At 37.7% G+C, this 21626-nt stretch overlaps 1 protein-coding gene across 2 annotated transcripts in view; it reads right to left on the bottom strand.

Moving 5' to 3' along the window:
- Positions 1 to 21626, bottom strand: part of stk11 (serine/threonine kinase 11) — a 124994-nt gene that overhangs the window by 76805 nt on the left and 26563 nt on the right. For both annotated transcript variants that reach the window (XM_043721243.1, XM_043721242.1), the window contains exons 2-4: positions 7087 to 7170; positions 2886 to 2975; positions 687 to 819 (exon numbers count right to left, since the gene is read on the bottom strand). In XM_043721243.1, the coding sequence (XP_043577178.1) occupies positions 687 to 819; positions 2886 to 2975; positions 7087 to 7170 (307 nt within the window). The remainder of the gene's footprint in view (positions 1 to 686; positions 820 to 2885; positions 2976 to 7086; positions 7171 to 21626) is intronic.

Genomic DNA, 21626 nt, shown 5'->3' with positions numbered 1-21626 from the left:
AAAAAGGTTAGGGTCCAGGCTACCATCGTAAAATATTTGCAGGGGATCTGGCCTGATCCATAACACAAGCAAGCAGGTCATCAGAGGTGAACTTTAAGTGAAGTACACAAATGGATGTTGGAAATATTCAAGACTACAAATAAAATCAAAGCAATTGGCACTGCATTGAAATGATGGCATCAAAAGTAATAGAATGCTATTATTTATTTATTCTATGGCTTCTAGTGCTGAGTCACACTGAAGGATCAAATTCAAGGTATTCAACTTTCATCGATGGGGACTGATCTGAAAAGGACCAGCAGATTTTAAGTCAACCTCTCCTCATGTATGATTTACTGTCAAGTACTGTCTGCATGGGGCTGCATACTTTTTGCCAAAACTAAAATCCTTTAGCTTACTTCTCCTTTTGAAGAAATCAAGGTTAGCGATCTATTCCAATCAGAAAAAAAGTCTTCCAGGTTTCATTTTTAAGTATAAAACAATGCAAAAAATAAAAATTCTCTCCAGTGCTTTTCGGGAACCAGCAAAACACTGAATATCCTAGATTATACATAAGCATTAGATAAGAAAAGGAACATGAAATTTATTTTTTGGAAAAATGTAACAGTAATGATATATATTACAACAGGCAACATTAAATGAAAAATATGAGTGTTATATGTCAGAATAAAAACCAGGATACATACTTCAGCCACTCCTAGATCTGAGATTTTCAAAGTGCCATCCGTTGTTAGCAGTAAGTTGCCTGGTTTAATATCTTTGTGGACTATTCCTTGACTGTGCAAATATTCTAGACCATCAATCAATTGGCAGAAATACCTGTCCAAATTATTGAGAAAGAAACAAACAGAAACATATTCAGTATGACAAATCTAATTAAATCAAGGCAAAATATTAAGAAATATAGTTTGACCTTCACAACATTTAAAAAGTGGAGAATACATCAAAATTTACAAATATAAAACTGTACTAAAATTAATTCTTTACTCGTGATGGATAAGTGCATGCATAATATGTTCGCTGATATAAATGCCCAATACCCTGTTCAGTTTCTGTCTCAGCATTGGCTACTGTTAAAGCCCTTAATTTGGTACACCATCATATTGATAAAAGCAAACTTCTGCCAACCAGCAACTACTACATTCTCTAATACTTATCACACAGATGGAATACAATCTAGCAAAGCGTGAAGTTATGAATTTTGGTCGGAAGAATAGATGCATACACTATCTTCTAAATGGGGAAAGGCTTTGGAAATTTGAAGCTCAAAGGGACTCAGGAGTCAGAGTTCAGGATTCCCTTAAGATTAACATGCAGGTTCAGTTGGCAGTTAAGAGGGCAATCACAATGTTAGCATTCATTTATGAGGGGGCTAGAATACAAAAGCAGGGATGTACTGCTGAGGCTGTATAAGGTCTGGTCAGACCACATTTGGAACATTGTCAGCAGTTTTAGCCCCTATCTATAAGTAAGGATGAGCAAGTGTTGGAGGGGGTCCACAGGATGTTTGCAAAAATAATCCTGGAGATGAAGGGCTTGCCATATGAGGAATGGTTGATGCCCTCGAGTCTGTGCTCAAAGTTTAGAAGTACGATAGAGGGATCTCATTGAAACTTACAGAATACGGAGAGGCCTGGGCAGAGTGGAGATATTTCCATTCTGAGACTAGGACCAGAGGGCACAGCTTCAGAAGGACTGATCTTTTAGAACTAAGATAAGGAGAGATTTCTTCAGCCAAGGGTGGTTAATCTGTGGAACTCATTACAGAGGACGACGGAGATAAAGGCATTGAAAGCATTTAAGACAATTCTTGATTATTAGGGGATCAAGACTTATGGGAAGAAGGCAGGAGAATGAGGTTGAGAAACATACCGGCCATGATCGAATGGTGGAGCAGACTCAACGGGCAGAATGGCTTAATCCTGCTCCTTTATCTTAAGGTGTTAATTATATTTTTTATATTACTTTATATCCATATAATGGTAAAGACAGTTTGGCTTGCATCAGCAAAAGTCAAAGGGTGAGACTTATGGTGGACTGGACCAAAATGCTCTAGAGGTCAACATATTTAAATTTTTAATTCTAGACATGGTTATAGTCTGATCCCGGCTCAATTCCCAATTAGACTTTATTCTTCATTGAAGAAAGCAAAATTGAAGGCAGATGCATTGCTACAGGTTGAAGAATATAGGAAGAATACCAAATAAGTTCAGATGTTAGGCTACTCTTTTGCATGAGGAGAAAGTGAGGTCTGCAGATGCTTTTGCATGCTCTACAGCATATGGCCCAACAAACACAAACATCCAGTTGCCCCTTGTCCTTTCAGCATCAGAGAACCCCAACTGAAAAAGGTGACAAAACAGTGGCAAGGAGGAGACAGCATACAATTAGGACAACAATATATTAAAATTATGGGACAGGTTACATTTTAACAGTTAGGTTTTAAATCACACTATCATAACGACTTGAAAATCTCCCTTCTGATATGTATATGATCACAATTGTAAGTAATTAAGTACTCATTGAATTAACAAATACCCTTTTGAAGCAAAGAACCTCACATTCTAACAAGGAGGGGGCAATGCAGGGAGACATTTGACTCTCCATACCTGATCATAACAACACATTTTTTTTTTTAAAAAGTGACTGGAAAAGCTCTTCCTGTGGCCCCCACAGACCTCACCCCATCCCACAGTATCCCTCCACCTCCGCCCTAATGTTAAAATCCAGGTTTTTCTGGTAAACAATGCTCTCTGAGACACAAAAGAGAAGTGATTCATAGGGTGTGGAAATGAGAGTCTGAGATACTGAGGGTATGTAAAGCTGACTTATTTAAAGATTGAAAAGCCTTTTCTATCATTTGGTAATGAAAATAAGTTACTTACCCATGAGCTTGAAATACTGGGAATTTCTTGTCTGTGACACTGTCCAACATTTCTTGCATTCCACACACACAATACTCCATGACCATATACGTTAGCAATGTCAAGGAAATGCTATATATCAATTTAATACCAAACACCTCTGTTGAGCATAATAGTATTTGAACAAATATAAACACAAAGGTCAGCAGGTCTGGCAGCATCTGTGAAGAGAAATCAGAGTTAATGTTTCAGGTCCGGTTCTGAGCAAGGGTCACGAAACCTCAAACATTAACTGATTTCTCTTCACAGATGCGGACAGACCTGCTGAGCTTTTCCAGCAATTTCTATTTTTGTTTCTGATTTATAGCATCTACAGTCCTTTCAGATTTTATAATCACATAGGTACTGCATTTAACTGGCATCTGTAGCCAAGTACTCAACAAAAGCAGCTTTCTGAAATAACTTATAGAACTAGAGTCATAGAGATGTAAGACATGGAAACAGACCCTTCGGTCCAACCCGTCCATGCTGACCAGATATCCCAACCCAATCTAGCCCCACCTGCCAGCACCCGGCCCATATCCCTCCAAACCTTTCCTATTCATATACCCATCAAAATGCTTCTTAAATGTTGCAATTGTACCAGCCCCCACCACATCCCCTGGCAGCTCATTCCATACACGTACCACCCTCTGTGTGAAAACGTTGCCCCTTAGGTCTCTTTTATATCTTTCCCCTCTCACCCTAAACCTATGCACTCTAGTTCTGGACTCCCCAACCCCAGCGAAAAGACTTTGGCTATTTATCCTATCCATGCCCCTCATAATTTTGTAAACCTCTATTAGGTCACCCCTCAGTCTCCGATACTCCAGTGAAAAAGTCCCAGCCTGTCCAGCCTCTCCCTTGTAACTCAAACCTTCCATTGCAGGTAATGTTCTGATAAATCGTTTCTGCACTCTTTCTAGTTTAACAGCTATCTTGTTGAACCACTGCAGCCTTCTTCACTATCCTATCTACCTGCGACTCCACTTTCAAGGAGCTATGAACCTGCACTCCAAGGTCTCTTTGTTCAGCAACAGTCCCTTGGACCTTACCATTAAGTGTATAAGTCCTGCTAAGATTTGCTTTCCCAAAATGCAGCACCTTGCATTTATCTGAATTAATCTCCATCTGTCACTTCTCAGCCCATTGGCCCATCTGATCCAGATCCTGTTGTAATCTGAGGTAACACTCTTCACTGTCCACTACACCTTTGTCATCTGCAAACTTACTAACTGTATCTCTTATGCTCGCATCCAAATCATTTATGTAAATGACAAAAGGTAGAGGGCTCAGCACTGATCCTTGTGGCACTCCACTGGTCACAGGCCTCCTGTGTGAAAAACAACCCTTCACCACCACCCTCGGTCTTCTACCTTTGAGCCAGTTCTGTATCCAAATGGCTAGTTCTTCCTGTATTCCATGAGATCTAACCTTGCTAATCAGTCTCCCATGGGGAAGCTTGTCGAACGCCTTACTGAAGTCCATATAGATCACATCTACTGCTCTGCCTTCATCAATCTTCTTTGTTACTTCATCAAAAAACTCAATCAAGTTTGTGAGACATGATTTCCCATGCACAAAGCCATGTTAACTATCCCGAATCAGTCCTTGCCTTTCCAAGTACATGTACATCCTGTCCCTCAGGATTCCCTCCAACAACTTGCCCACCACCGAGGTCAGGCTCATTGGTTCCCTGGCTTGTCCTTACCACCCTTCTTAAACAGTGGCATCACGTATGTGTTTTAAAAATAATTTTAAAATGTAATACTTTCCAGAATTAATTTTGAAGTCACATCACATCAATCCTGATTCTTTGAAGGTGTGGAATAATAGCAAATTCTTGCACTTAATTTGGAAAACTGACCAAAACATTTCATCAATGGTTAAGATCGCATTCATTGAAATAAATATCAGCTATAAAAGATTGAAGCATTCCAGTAATTTATAAATTGAAACTTCCAATTAAACTGAAGGCCATTATACACATTCTATCCTTAAAAACGTTATTCAACTCCTGAAAAATGCTGTATGGAAATAATCTCAGATCTTCAATATTAAAGTATCTTCAACAGGACTAGAAGATAAGAGCAGAGATGCACTGCTGAGGTTATATAAAACTTTGATCAGGCCTCATTTGGAATACTGTAAGCAGTTTTTGACTCCATATGAAAGTGCTAGCATTGGATGGGGTCTAAAAAAAGATTTACAAGAATTACCACAGGGATGAAGGGCTTGTCATATGAGGAGCGATTGAGGACTCTGCGTCTGTACTCTAAGATTAGCAGGATGAGGGGGACAGAAACTGACAGACTACTGAGCGGCCTGGACAGAATGGACATGGAGAAAACATTTCCACTAGTAAGAGAAAATGGGAACCAAAGGCACAACCTCAGAGTGAAGACTTGGAACGGAGCTGAGGAGGAATTTCCTCATCGAGAGAGTGATTAATCTGTGGAACTCATTGCTGCAGAAGGCTATGGAGGCCATGTCACCGAATGTATTTAAGACAGAGATAGATAGGTTCTGAATTAGTACGAGAATCAAGAGTTATGGGAAGAAGGCAGGAGAATGGGGTTGAGAAAAACATCAGCCATAATCAAATGGTGGAGCAGACCTGATGGGCCTAAAAGCCTAAATCTGCTCCTATCTTATGATCTTATAAAATATACAGTGCTGAAACAGGGGTAATTGGTTTTCCTTAGCATTATTAAGCTAAGAGACCATTTTCTGTTTGGATACAATTTCCATTTATATCCAGAGATCCAGTCACACAGCATGTTTAATTGACCATACTGCTTTACTTATGCAGTAAAGATAACCAAACTTCAATTTCCTTAATTCTATGGGATCAGACTGAATACACATTTTATGCATTGTATATGCTCAGTGATGCATAAACTTGCTTGTGTCTTCTTTTCCCCATCTCAGTTGATAACTTTGCTCACTAGAATTCATGCTTAAATCTATTCCACCCACAATAAGTCAGTACTATTCACTGAGTCACATCCAATATGTGAACAAGAGAACCACATCACAGAATTTTATTAATGATTTATTTTCACGTTAGAAATATTTTAAATGTTATTGGTCTGAAAAATGGTGGTAATGTTTTGATATGAAGACAAACAATATGGAAAGATTTCCATCTAGTATTTAGAGTAGTAAATAGTCCATCACTGTTAAGACCAGAGTTGGCTGGCAAGTTAATTTGCCGTGCTTTTTTTTTTGAAAAAAAAAAGAGAACTGACTGTGCTAACTAATTTGTTCAGGTGTGTGCCAAGTCATCTTTCTGTAGTTGACAATATTCTTTTTCTCACTACAGAGTTGTGTTTGGAGTAAGTCATTCAAAGATGCGGGTATCATTCATAGAGTTGATTTAGCATAATATTAAATCAGATATTTATTTATTTTGGAAGAGTCAGTCATTCTCAAAATCATTGAATGTTTATAGCACAGTAAGAGCCTGTTCAGCTTGTAGTAACCATTCCAACTCAAACAAAAAGAACTCAGCTGCTTCCAGTCCAAGACATATACCCCTGCAATTCTTTTCATACTCCGACAATTATTCAATTCCCCTTTTAATGCAACAATTGAATCTGTTTTCATATTTACCTGAAAAAAATATCATTTTATTCAACCATGAAATTACCTTAGACCATAAATTATCCCTGATGGATTTCTTGCGGTGAACAGTGGGGGTTATATCTATTATTTTTTTTTATTTTCCCAATTTACAACGGAGTTAAATTTCAACACTTTGTGCAGAATGAATAGACAAAATAAAATTGAATTACAGGTCATAATTTTAAATTTCAGAATTGATTATTAACCAAAAATAATGAAACAAATTAACAGAGTGTTAGGTTTAAAAATAATAAGTTATTAATAAGTTCTTCAAATACAATGGATTATTAACATGAACAGAAAATTATATAAGACATATATATATATATCGCGAGTTTAAAAAGCAATCGTTGTACCTTAAACCAAAGGAGGCACTAGCTACAATCAATCAATTTCATGATTCAAAATCATCACAACAGAAAATTCCAAAATAAAGATAGCTAACCCAATTTTCCCCTCTCATACCCTAAAGAACTTCAACAAAACTTAGTGATAATGCAACTCTCTCTTGCAGGACTGAGTATGGAATATTACACAGTCATGAAAAAAAGGATATATTTTTTGCTTTTCTTCATTATACAGCACATCTACCAATTGGATTACATTTTTGTGTCGTAGTCTCCTGAGCAACTGGATTTCCCTGAAAACAAAAGACAGATAGTTGAAATAACTAAGGACTTGAGAGTCGTCTTCCATTTCAATATGATGATATCAATATTATAAAACAAAACCAGTCAAACAAAGTAGAAAAGGGAAAGAAATTTGTAAAAACACAAATTAAGCATATCGTACTTTTCCCCCCAAACAGGTTCTTATTATCACCATTAAGTATACAACACCACAAATGAAAAAAATTATTTCCACAGTATCTCGTGTTTTCTAGCTGTGTCCACTGTGTCATGCCAGTAAAACATTTCATATTCATAACATTAAGTGTGGCTGTATTCACTATAGCAGTTTCTGAAACTGCCATCTCTTTTACAAATGTACATCATAGGGCTGCTAAGATAGTTGCTGAGAGTCAGTGACTACAACTTTTGAATAGACTATCTCAAGTCTCCAGAAAGTTACTAATTGATTGATGCTGGGTGAGGTGCCCTTTGAATACTAAGACAAAAACAAAATCGGGAATCATTTCTATTAATCATGGGGGAAGATCGTGGCATCATGACGATGTAATTAGCTTAGTAACCCAGAGCTTCAGACTAGTGCTCTGGAGACACAGGCTAGAAACCTAAGCTGTGCAAAATCTGTAATCAATTAAACAAGAACTTGGAGTTAATAGCTTGTCTTTTGAGACATCAGAGGGAGCATTTGATAATAATGTGGGTAAAGGCAATGTGCAAGGGTATGGAGAAAAAGTGAGAGATTGACACTTGGTAATGATGCTAATTTAACAAGATTATGTAGCATGATGGGTCGAATGGCCTCCTTTTGTGCCTTAACACTTCTGTGATTCTATGTTCCTCAACACTCAGAATCTATAGACTCCTAAATTTACTGACTGTGAACGAGACTTAACAGCAAGAGCAACTGTGAAACTTGTCAAATCATAAAAGCAGATGTGAATGATAACCATCCATTCTCCATTGTAAAGCAATGGCTTCCAACTTTAAATCATCTGGTCGGCATGGACGGGTTGGACCATGCTGTATATCTCTATGACTATGACTCTATTCTGGCTAGATGCTAAAAGCATTGATCATGTAACAAAACTAACTACAAATAACTTTCTTCATTACCCCAAGAACTGCAAGGAAAACCAGGCAGTCTGGAAAATAATAGAACAAGAGAAACCGACTATTCCTCCAGTCACAACAGAGCCCTGCCCAATAACCAGGTAACATAAGCAGTGCAAGAGAGTCCTTTTTTTTTGGCCTTCAAAAATTCACAGATGCAGAAATTCAGCCGCAGGTTCATATGGAAACCCAGAGGCCTCTAACTTCCATTCATCCAAACAATGTATCCATTTTAATTAACTAAAATTTTAAAATTTCATTCATAAATGTGCGAATGTATTACATAGATCATTGTGTGTATTAACGACGGAGATAGATAGGCTTTTGAGAATCAAGGGGATCATGGGTTAAGGAGAGAAAACGGGAGAATGGAGTTGAGAAACTGATCAGCCATGGTTGAATGGCACAGCAGACACAATGGCCTAATTTCTGCTCCTATGTCTTGTGGTCTTATAAAATACACAAAGACATGTATGAGGGAATGAGTGTGCTCCTTTACATCGTTTTTTTTTGGAGCAATGCACAAATAAATGTTGCTTTTTTCTGAGTTGAACTGTTTCATGCTAATTACCAAAAGTCACAACAACCAAACTGCTCCCTTAAAATGCATCTAATTACACACAACTGACAGGTTAGAAGCAAAGACAAAAGTCATGTCACCATTTCTCTTCCAGTCTGTCGTGATTGTGAAGACGACAAATGTGGCACTAATTTTGTTAATACAAAATTTATACCAGCAGCGAGAGAGATCCAACAATCAGTTTATCTGCTTTGCTGCTGTTAGTTGAAGGATCAGCACTAGCCAGGACCCAAAGTTGTTTTACAGATAATGAAATTTGAAAGATGTCATATTTAAAAATGCAGTGTTCCCTCAATGTTGAATGATCAGCTTAAACCTTGGGCTGGATGTAGGTTTGCTCACTGAGCTGTAAGGTTCGTTTTCAGACATTTCATGAAAATACTAGGTAGCGTCAGTGAGCCTCTGGTGGTGTAGCCCGTTTTTTATTTGTGTTTGGGTTTCCTTGCATTGGTGATGTCATTTCCTGTAGTGACATAATTTCCTATGGTGATGTTATTTCCTGTTCTTTTTCTCAGGGATCCAAGTCAATGTGTTTGTTAATAAGTGTTCCGGTTGGAATGCCATGCTTCTAGGAATTCTTGTGCGTGTCTCGGTTTGGCTTATCCTAGGATGGATGTGTTGTCCCAGTTGAAGTGGTGTCCTTCCTCATCAGTATGTAAAGATACTAGTGAGAGAGTGGGTCATGTCGTTTTGTGGCTCGTTGATGTTCATGTATTGTTCATGTATCCTGATGGCTAGTTTTCTGCCTGTTTATCCAATGTAGTGTTTGTTACAGTTCTTGCAAGGTATTTTGTAAATTACAAAAGTTTTACTTGTTGTCTGTTTAGGGTCTTTCAAGTTCATTAGATGCTGTTTTAGTGCTTTGGTGGGTTTGTGGGCTACCATGATGCCAAGGGGTCTGAGTAGTCTGGCACTCATTTCCAAGATGGCTTTGATGTAGGGGAGTGTGGCTAGGGTTTCTGAACGTGTTTTGTTGCTGAGAAAAATCGGTGGACTGTGTTCATTGGGTACCTGTTCTTTTTGAATACACTGTATAGGTGATCTTTCTCTGCTTTTCATAATTCCTCTGTGCTGCAGTGTGTGGTGGCTTATAATGTTCTAATGTAGCTTCACTTGTGGATGTTGGGACGATTGCTTCTGTAGTTCAATATTTGGTCTGGTGTTGTTTTCTGGTAGATGCTGGTTTGAAGTTCCCCATTTGCTGTTCACTCTACTGCAACATCTAGGAATGGCAGTTTGTTGTTGTTTTCCTCCTCTTTAGTGAATTTTATGCCAGTAAGGGTATTATTGATGTTCTTGAAGGTTTCCTCTAATTTGTTTCGTTTAGTGATGACAAAGGTATCATCCATGCAGCAGACCCAAAGTTTGGGTTGGATGGTTTGCAGAGCTGTTTGTTCAAGTCTCTGCATTACTGCCTCTGCTAAGAATCCATTGGTTTGTCTGCAGATATTGTTGTTGAAGGTGAAGTGGGTGGAAATGACATCACCATGGAAATGACGTAACCACAGGAAATGACATCATCAACTCAAGGAAACCCAAACATGTAAATAGAAAGTGGGCTACACCACCAGTGCTTCATCTGGAGGCTCACTGAAGATGTTACCTAGCATGGTGACAAAACATCTGAAAGTGAACCTTCCAGCTCAGCGAGCAAACCTACATCCAGAATCTCAACCTGAGCTACAAATTGTCTCAAAACCCGCTAACACCTTGTGTTCAAAACTACATGACCTGAATGTCAGATCTTATGACACAGACGATAATGTCACTATTGAATCAAGTTAGTCTTTCAGTTCATGCCCCATAAAATGGTAAATTAAAGTACCTGAAGTATATAATCACTTGTTGCACAAATATATAGCACAGTGCACTGAACTGTAAATTTGCAGTGTTGTAGGACTTGGTAACAAACTACAAACGGTGGGTCACCAAACACTTTTTCTGTTCACATCTACAATTAGGTCAACAGCATTCAGTGCTTAGTGCTCCATTTTAAAGATAGATTCTCAACTGAAATCTGACAAATCTGTTTAAGCTCCATGTTCCAACATTTGGGTTCTCGTAAGCATACTTCCTGGGGCAATCAATCTGTAAATTAAATTGAAGCTATCATTTCTTCTTTTGAAACAGTTATGAATATTTGGAATTTTAAGTTTGCTGCACATTACTGAAGCTCTAAATATCTATATAACTTACATTATTGATTCAGGTTAAAGCAGAAAACAGATTACTTAAGATCCTCTTTTCAAATTTTGCTCGCAAAATAGTTTACTTTTTTTTCCCTGCAGTAACATGAAAATCACATGCAAATTACATGCACATGAAAAATATATACAGTAGAATTAAATCTGCAGTTGAAAATCCTGACAGTTCCTTTTATGTGCCACAAGAGAGCAGTAAAAGGTTATCTTATAACAAGTGTTTATAAAACTGCTGCTGAACTTTACAACAAAAGCAACACTAGAAACAGTTTTTATGTTATGATAAACACACACACACATATATATATATATATATATATATATATGTGTGTGCAATGGCCCTTGGAATGAAGGGTTAATTATTGAAATGCAATTTTAGTCCATAATTTCAATCACCGTAATTCTTGCACACTTTTCAACAGGTAGTCATTATAAAACACTAGTGCAAATCTAAGAGTCAAATAACAATTATGGATTATTGATGGGATATATGCAGACTTCAAGAAGTCAAACAAAGTATTATTCAATGACTTCCTTAAACATCCTCATTATCAATTCTAAAAACTCAACATAGCCTTCTTGTCCAAAACAGTTGATCAACTGAGAAGTATAGAAAAGAACTGAAGTTAAATCTTTCTGAAGATTTCCTTCGTCCTCTCCATTAGCCATCCCCAACCCAAACAAAACCTCGGACCAGCTGAGATCGACAAATCACAATGGACTTTTGACCACAGTTTAAGAAGCATTTCATGGCTTAATAATGGCATAAGAACATAAGGCATAGGGTTTGAAGTAGACTATTCAGTCCATTGAGTCAGCTCAGCTATTCAACGAGATCATGGCTAATTTGATCATCCTCAATTCCTACTTTCCTGCCTTTTCAGCATAACCCCAGATTCCCTTACTGATTAAAAATCTGTCTCTCTCAGCCTTGAATATATTTACTGACGCAGCTTTGAAAGCCCTCTACAGTTAAGATGATCCTAACCCCAGAAGAAATTCCTCCTTACCTCGGTCATAAATATTTGACCCTTTACTCTGAGATTATGCCCTCTGGTTTTAGACTCCCACAAAAATGGCAAACAAACTTTCTGTATCTTCCCTGTCAAATTCCCCAAGAATCTTGTAATGTTTCAATAAAGTTAGCTCTCATTCTTCTAAGTTCCAACAGGTACAGGCTAAATCTACTAAACCTCCATAACTTGTATTAGCCTAGCAAAACTTCTCTCAACTGTTTCTAATCCCTGTATGTCTTTCTTTAGATGATAGGCCCAAAACTGTTCACAGTATTCCAGATGTGATAGGACAAGTGTCTTGTATAATTTTAGAAAAGTCTCAATACTTTTATACTCTCTTTTCTTCGAAATAAAGGCCATCAGCGAACTTATCTTCCTTATTACACACTGAACTTGGACACTAGCTTTTTGAGATTCACAAACAAGGAATCTCAACTGACAACTGTGTCGCCAAATACCAGACTAATGCCATTTACACGTTCGCTGATGACACCACCATAGTCAGTCGAATCACAGACAGCAACAACACAGTCTACAGATAGGAGGTGGAAGATCTGGAAAAATGGTGCACCGAGAACAACCTAGCTCTCAATGCCGGCAAAACCAAGAAACTAATTATTGACTTTTGGCTGGATGTTAATCATGCTCCTCCACACATTAACAGCACAGAGGTGGAACGAGTGTCAAGCTCCTGGGATGGTCATCCACAACAAGCTTTCTTGGACTCTTCATATGGATGCACTGGTTACAAAGGCCCAACAACGTCTCTTCTTCCTCAGGCAGCTGAGGAAATGTGGCACGACGGCAAATACCCTTGCCAACTTTTATAGGTGCACCATCGAGAACATTCTGTCTGGATGTATCACTACCTAGTATGGCAACTGTACCATTCAAGATCAGAGACGGTTACAGAGAGTGGTGAACTCGGCCCAGACAATCACAAAGGCCAAACTCCCATCTATAGAATCCATCTACCAGGCCTGCTGTCAAGGAAAGAATGCCAGCATTCTCAAAGATCCATCCCACCCTGGCAATGTTTTTCTGCAACCGCTACCATCAGGGAGAAAGTACAAAAGCCTGAACACACACACCAGCTGGTTTCGAAACAGTTTCTACCCTACTATTATTAGAATACTGAATGGGCTCAAACTCTTAACACTCGCCTGTATCCCTGTTTTTGTAATTGCCGCTGTTTACCTATTATTTACTCATCTATGCTATTCAACTCTGTGATCTGCCTGTATTGCTCGCAAGACAAAGCTTTGTGACAAATGTGACAATAAATTCAGTTCAATTCAATTCATCTCAAATTTCTATATTCTGCAGCTTTCTGCAGTTTTTCTCCATTTAAATAATAAGTTCCTCTACTCTTCCTACCAAATTACAAAACCTTACATTATCCCACATTATATTTCATCTGCCAAGTTTTTTTGCTCACTTGCTCAACCTGTCTATATCCCTTTGTAGATCCTGTCATCCTCAATACTTACCTTCCCACCAATTTTTGTGTCATCCACAATCTTAGCAACCCAACATTCATTTTCCTCATCAAAATTATTAAAATATATTGCAAAGAACTGTGGCCCCAGCATGGATCCTTGTAGCACACTAAGTACAGGTTGTCATCCTGAAAACACACCCCACGTCAACTCTATTTATTAGCCAATCCTCTATCCATGCTAATATATTAGGTCCAACACTAAAGGCTCTTATTTCATTAAGTGGCCTAAAGTGTGGTACCTTGTCAAACGACTTTATCTTAGTAGAATATGGTCACAAAAGTATACAATGTGTGATTTTTCTTAAAAGTTACCCACACTCAGATGTACAAAATCAATGCTTATAAACAAGACTCAAAATTATTGATTTCTGATCAGCAGATATTATTAAAGTAGCAACAAATTTTCTAAATTTGGAATTTCAGCACTTAACACATATGTTTAATCTTCAAAAAGGTGACACTAGGTAAAATGGATTCAAAATGTTAATTCAACTTTCTCTCTATAGATGCTGCCAGATCTGCTGAATTTTTCCAGCAATTTCTGTTTCTGTTTCACATTTCCACCATCTGCAGTTCTTTCATTTATTTTATTCCAGAGTCTAGTTCCATTGATGAACCCCTCCCCCCAACACCAAGCTGGATGACTTGTAACTAACTTTCATCCCAACTGCAAGAAAGATGTGTATTAACAAAGAGATACAGATTTTAGTTTCTTTGCCTTGAAAATGCTAGATAAAACTGATCTTTATTTCCTTATGGTTCATGAGCTTGCCCCAACCTGTTCAAGTGGTCACAGTAGCTATCATAGGTCACTATTTGTCCTCTGTAAAATTCACTTTACTCCATGAAGGTCTCAATATTAAAGGGAGATGGAAGTTCAATATTGATAGTCCATGTGTATCTCTCACAATATCTAAACTCCTTTACAAACTCTGACTGCAGAAACGGAATCAGCAATTTATCAAAGGTTTGGTAAGCTTTGTAAATTGTGTCTCGGGTTTATTTTTTGGAACAGAGTGAAATCAGAAAACAGAATCAGGCCATTTGTCACACAGAAACCTTCATCTATCCCACTTCATCTAACCCTATCAATACATTTGCTTTTCTAGATAAAAGTGTCTCGGTTTCTCAGTCATTCCGAACTGCTACAACCTCGCAATTCTGGTGTTCTCAGTAAAACTCTTGAATATTAGCTCTAATTATCTAATTAAACACTAATTTTAATAATTCTCCCTTGTGATAGAATCAAACAATTCTGAATGAAATTCCGAATAGTAAATTACAGGTGACTCCAGGGCATCACAACTGCCCAGTCAATAGCTGGATCTTACCCCCAGAATTGTTAACATCTGTTGGAACTTCAACATGTCCTAAGTTCCAGGACAAACAGTCTTAACTATCTGGTTCTTTTTCTACTCGAAGTTCTATAAAAGCACATGTAGTAAAATAAAACCAAAACATGACTAATCAAACAAAACGTAGCAACAGTCAGTTATGCAAGTCAACACCTGACCAATAGGACTACAATAGTTTGTACAAACAGAAATATAATAATTAAAACTATCACCTGATTTGAATATTATTTGGTTCTCCCTCAAAACCTGTCAAATTGAGGTAAAAGTTTCAGGTATCATATTCAAAATTAACTAAATGAAAAAAAATGTTGAGACCCTACAATAAAATTACAAATAACATGACAACCTTTATTTTCAAGTGTCAAGGCTGAACCAAAAACATCCCAGGGCTCTCAGAACAATTACACACAGTTCTAAAAGTACACGAGCAGAATGAAGACAAGCATTTCAAAAATAATCCTTCTAGTCAGGAAGCCAAAATTCAATATTAAGGATGAGGATCATGGGTGGGAGGGATGTGATCAAGACAGAACAATCCACGCATTTTTGATTAAGCTGGAGTCTATTCAGAGTGGAGTAAAATAAAGGGATGAGTAATAAAGACTAACCTAGCCAGAGACACCCACATCCGATGAGTGAATAACAAAAGAAAACTCAATAGACAAATCAGGAAACCGAAGGTTTTTGACAAACTATGATTGAAGAAGGGTTAAAGCTAGAGGCACCCATTGTTGAACTGACTGATCTTGGCAATATTTGAGCGTTAAAGCTCAAGATCAAATGGTCATGGCCAAAGGACATGAAGAGAAATCCCAAAAGAAAACTGTGCTCTCTTCGAAAACAAACACAGGGTTTGTAACATATGAATGAGTCATGGGTCAAGCCATGCTGAAGAATTCAATGGACTTTTATTATAGCACAAGTCATGCAGCATGTCATGCTGCAAGTGTTCTCAGTAAGATAAAGATATACCTTCATATCATCGCATTACATGTCATGATGTCATGGTGATCTACGAGCATATCCCTTAAAAAGGCACATTACATCCAAACGACATGATAACATCCCTCTTTTTCCAAGGAAAGAATTTCCAAACAGATATACATAATTGTACACAGGCACATGTCAACTCAACATGCAAAAATAAAGTTACTAAGATTATAAATTTAAATTTCAAGTTAAAGTTTGACAACTCATTCTAATCTGGTGATTGTGGACCAATCTGGAGAGGTATAACAATATTCTTAGTTACTCTTGGCTGATAAAGTAGTTGACTTGCAGCTGGTCACTGTCAGTCAGAAACATTGCACAATTATCTCAGTCTTCTTCCACACTCAGTACATGATTGGTGTATCATGCATTGGTCAGAGCTGGTTTCTGTTCCTTTGCAATGCAGCATCATGACTTCACAAGAACTGGGCTGTTGGTGTCAAAAATAAAAAGGCCATTTTTGGTGTGCAACAGATCCTTCCTGAAGGCTTTGATAAAAGTAGAGGGGATCAGCAATTTAATTAGCCATTCTACAAATCTTCTTCAAGGAAAGTCTTCTATGTTCTAAATCACACCTATGCCCTTTGCTACAGCATCAATATAGTCTTGGGGTTTTTCTTTGCACGGGAGTTGGGAGACCATTAATCTGGAAGTGGATTTATACCCTAAATTTATCAACTCCTCAGGTTTTCTCTGGATCATTCTTATTGTTGAAGAGAAGATCAGTTGTAATTATCCTGCAGAATACATCTTGTTGATCATAAGAAAGATTTTCAAAGATCTCTTTTCAGGAAGATTTGTTCTGTGAAGTAAAGCTGCATATGTTTTGTTATATTGAAATAAAGTGTAGGGCTTATTTGTTCCTTTCTTTCGCTTGTTTTTCTATTTCATCCTTTAAATTATTCCTTCTTTTGATTTTACTTTATTTTACACAGTTGCAACCTCTTGAAGGTGTTTTGTAGAGTGCAGATCTGTGTCTTTAAGAGACAAAGTCCGGCAAGTTGCAGCTTTCTGCCACTACAGGATGTTCACACCAAATAAGGATAGATGGCATCACAACAGCTTTGGTGTCAAACTGAACTAAACAAAAATGGCAAAACAAACTGACCTCTACATTTGGGTAAGTTTCTTTAGGTTGGAAAATCATGTGAGTGCTTAAAATATTTTTTTCAAACAAAAGGGCTCAGTTCAGTTGTTAAACAGACAGTATTAGGTGACTGTCAATGTTACTTTCAAGTCTGTAGAAAGCCTTTTGGCTGCCGATTTTGCTTTTAAACTGACAAGAAGTCTTTTAAGTGCTGTATCTTATTTTGGGAAGCAGATTAACATGTAGTTCTTTATTTGTAGAAGAGATAAAGAGCTTCTAGTTTGATAGATCTTCAAATTCAAGTTGAAGCCTCCTGCTATTTAAATTGGAGATGTATACTCATGTAAACTTATTGGTTGATTGTATCTGAACAATTTATAATCCAAGGATGTTGAAACTTAAATGAGGATTTTTTGAGACAAGTTTCTGGTGTCTACTACTATGCTGGCACCATGATGTGAATGCTGATGATCGTCAGCTATCATGATTTTTTTTTTAATATGTTAGCTCCTGTAACAATTAAGACCAAAGCCATGTAGTGCTGAATAATTCAACCAACTTTTATTACAGCTCCGGTATGCACATATTACACTAAAAACAGGCACTTGCGTGTCTCATGCAATTTCAATGTACTATAACATGCTTCTCTCATTGTGTCATGCTGAAAAAGGACTCAGCAAGATGGAGTCTAAAACCTTTATTTGGGTCAGTACACCATGATACAACGATGACATCTTAAGCATATCCCTTAAAAGTATGTTGTATACCTCAGACATAACCATAACAATAATGTGACTGAAGGGCAGCATGTAGGTAATAAAAATTGAGAAAGCAGCTCAATGACAGCAGGGAGGAGAGTATACCATTATCCATGAAGACTTCTAGTGTTATACATACAAATTGGTTATAACAACTTACCATACAGCACCTTTAACATTCAATTTCCCAAGGCACTTTGCAGGGACATTACAAAACAAAATATCTCTTATTTGATTCAGCATCATATTAGCAATGATGACCAAAAGTTTGAAATAAGTAGTAGGTGTTAAGGAGCAACGTAAGTGAGCAAAGCAAGTCACAGAGCTAAAAGGGTTTACTTTCAGAATTCCAGAACTTTGGAACTCAGCAGATAAAGGCACATCCACCAATGGTACAGATAACAAAATAGGGAATATTCAAAAGGCCAGAATTGGAGGAAGGGAGACATATTGGAGTTAGAAGAGATTGCAGAGATGGGAAGAGACCAGGCAACAGATAGATTTGAAAATAAGGATAAGAATTCTAAAATCTGAGACATTATTTAACCATAAGACACTGCAGATCAGTAATCAAGTAAATAGAATTTGATGTGCACCAGGATAACGATAGCAGAGATTTGGATGAGCACAAGTGTAAAGAGGGTCAAAATGGGAGGCTAGCAATTTTGTGAAATTTAACTTTTATTTCAAGAATTTATATTCAATTCATATTTTATAAAGTATAAGGTCTTGCCTGTATTCTGTTGTCAATGTTTGTCACAAAAAGATACTAATTTGAAGTGATGTCCATTTGTCCAAATATTTAAGATTAAATCACTTCTACATTGGGCACTGTTCCTTTTGAAAATGGTTCGAGGCCAATAGAACTTTTAATTTATTACACTGGTGGAATACTGGATTCAAAGATTTAGACAGAATCTAACCAATCAAGTGAATGTTTTCCTATGGTTTTCTATTTACTGCAAGAAATTTATAAAATACTGAATTTCATAAGCCTGGAGTTCTGTGATAATTAACTATAATAATGATTCTATCAATAAGCAGAAAAAAGTGTGTTTGAAATAAAACTGCAATTGGGAATTTTTATTTAATGCTGTTGGTTATTCATGGCGAACTTAACCAAAAATTGAGAAAGATCTGCCATTTCAGGATGGTAGCCTAGTCTTCTTAGAATGCCATTAAAGCTTGCTACTGGTTATGATTTGAGGTAAAGATTTAATATAAGGAATTTTAGCATCGCTGCAAATTTGTTTCTCATTTTCAATATCACTAAAATTTGCCAAGCTAACCACTAAGAAAAGCAGTGTAAAAATTTCATCTTCCCAACAATGCAATATCAGACAACTTATGTCCAACCCTCTACAGGTCAGAATGAAGCTTTCAGTCAACCAGCTGGACTTCCTGCATACTGAACACTCTGAGCAGGGATAATGCCATAAGAACATTCAAATATTGAATTTTAACCATCAGGAGAGAAGTCTTGTCTTGGCTTGAAAAATATCTAGTTAGAGCCAGACTGTTCTGAAGGATCACTGGACTCGAACTGTTAACTGTACCTTTTCTCCACAGACGCTGCCAGACCTGCTGAATTTCTTGAGCAATTTCTGTATTTCTTTCGGATTTCCAGCATCCAGAGTTGGTTTTCCACTTCATCAAGGGAGAGTTAGTCTTCAGATAGTCCCTCAAATTAAACATGCTCTCCAAGAGTTAAATAAGCAGCCTTGTCACATCTCCTATCCATTCCTCTGGTTGCTGTAGCTTCTAAATGCAAGTCCTGGTGAAGCCCTGCAAATTGTGCTGTGGTTCCTTTAGCTAGAATTGTACATGTCTTTCCCTTCCCTGATTAGTCAGTGAACGAAGCAGGAGAAAATATTTAATTCGCTCTGGGAAGTGAAATGGTAGGACACAAGACCAGTAAGTTGGGCTTCTAACCCAAAAATATTCCTCACCCTTCCCTCAGTGACTGAGTGGAGAAGATTCCATCTTTTGTCTCAGTGGAAGAGCCAGCATGAGATCAGCATAGCTTTGGTTTTATACCAGGACTCAGCCAAATTAATTTCTGAATCCTATTAATTGAAACCTAATCACTTTTGCACCAGACATTTTCTTAATTCACATTCAGTAATAATCATAGTGTAGAAGGTCCTTAGTTGTTGAAAACTTTTGACTACATAGTGAGGAAAACTTACATAGTGAGGAAATGACAACTTCTTAGCAATTTAATATTCATAAGATGTTTAAAACATCTAGAATATAAACTCAGGTTACAAAGCTCACTTGACACAGTGACCCAAAAGTAGCAAAAATAAAAGCTATAACAAAAACACATGACTGCACGTGGAATATGTTTATATTAACTTCACTTTTAACACATCCTTGGGTCTACTAAGTTAACTAATTTTATGTTTAAAGTTTAGTTTAGAGTTTAGTTTTATACCAGGACTCAGCCAAAATCTTTTCTGAAATCTGAAATCTCACAAATTAAATCCTCTGAGGAAGAGTTAAAATTTCTCTTCACAGATGCTGGCAGACCTGCTGAAATTTTCCAGCAACTCTTGTTTTTGTTAAATATTCTTGGGTTTGTTTAAAGTGCAATTAGACATCATTTATGTGAGGCATGTAGCCATGTGCCCTGGGATTGAGAAGAACTATCCAGTAACGGCAAGGTTATAGAAAAAAAAAGGAAAGGCCTAGTCAACTGAAATGTACATCTTGTTTGGAGTATTGTGCAAGTAGACAAAGTTAGAACTTCATTCATTCACAATCAGCTCTATATTAGTGTATCAAATAGTGTATTTAACTGCATATACACAGAATTTAACTAAACAAGAGTAGCAGGTTAGAAAAGAGGTAGAAAATTACGAGGTGGGGGTCAGACAGCTTGGAAGAAAAGTTGGCGGACAGTTTACTAGCCAATTGGAATCAAAGCCATAAAGCACTTTGGACAGACTGAATGAGCTCCTAACGAAACTTCCACCCCTACCCTCACTTGGGAAGAAGTCCTGCCCCAAGGAGCTGCTGGCCAATTAGACTGACCATCAGATTCAGCAGTACTAGCAGCACTCCATAATGGGTTGCATGGATTCAGCTCCAGAAACATCCAAACGTCAGTAGAGTCATAGAGATGTCCAGCATGGAAACAGACCCTTCGGTCCAACCCTTCCATGCCGACCAGATATCCCAACCCAATCTAATCCCACCTGCCTGCACCCGGCCAATATCCCTCCAAACCCTTGTTTTAAAAAATTCTCAAGGTCAGGTTCGTAGGAGAGTAGTCTGACACAGAACAAACGACCAAGAGGCGAGACTGCTAGAATATGGGCATTTTATTCCCCGCAGTGTCGCACAACGGGTCTGGTTTATGCTCACTCTACATGTTACAAAAACTGGGAGCCGTCAGTTCTTGTAGAGCGGTTGCCAACAACCCACGCTCGGCGGTTAAACGTAACCCCGGAGCAGACTCACCGAACTGGAGACTTTTCCAGCTTTTTATTCTTTTCCAGATATAAACATTCATGTGAACAGCAGAGCAAGGCTAAAAAACACATTCCATTCTGGTTACATACAGATAAGAAGATTCACACGGGACTAAGCAACACCTCCATTCCGGTTAGATTCACACATGTATTGGGACATAATTTTTTAACCGTTTCACCACATTCCACTGCTTGGAATTTTACACCACAACCCTTCCTATTCATATACCATCAAAATGCCTCTTAAATGTTGCAATTGTACCAGCCTCCAAAACTTCCTCTGGCAGCTCATTCCATACGTGTACCACCCTCTGTGTGAAAAGGTTGCCCCTTAGATCTCTTTTATATCTTTCCCCTCTCACCCTAAACCTATACCCTCGAGTTCTGGACTCC

This window comes from Chiloscyllium plagiosum, chromosome 31, assembly GCF_004010195.1.
Source record: "Chiloscyllium plagiosum isolate BGI_BamShark_2017 chromosome 31, ASM401019v2, whole genome shotgun sequence".
In the NCBI taxonomy this organism is placed as follows: domain Eukaryota; kingdom Metazoa; phylum Chordata; class Chondrichthyes; order Orectolobiformes; family Hemiscylliidae; genus Chiloscyllium; species Chiloscyllium plagiosum.
This window is presented reverse-complemented; position numbering and strand designations above follow the sequence as displayed.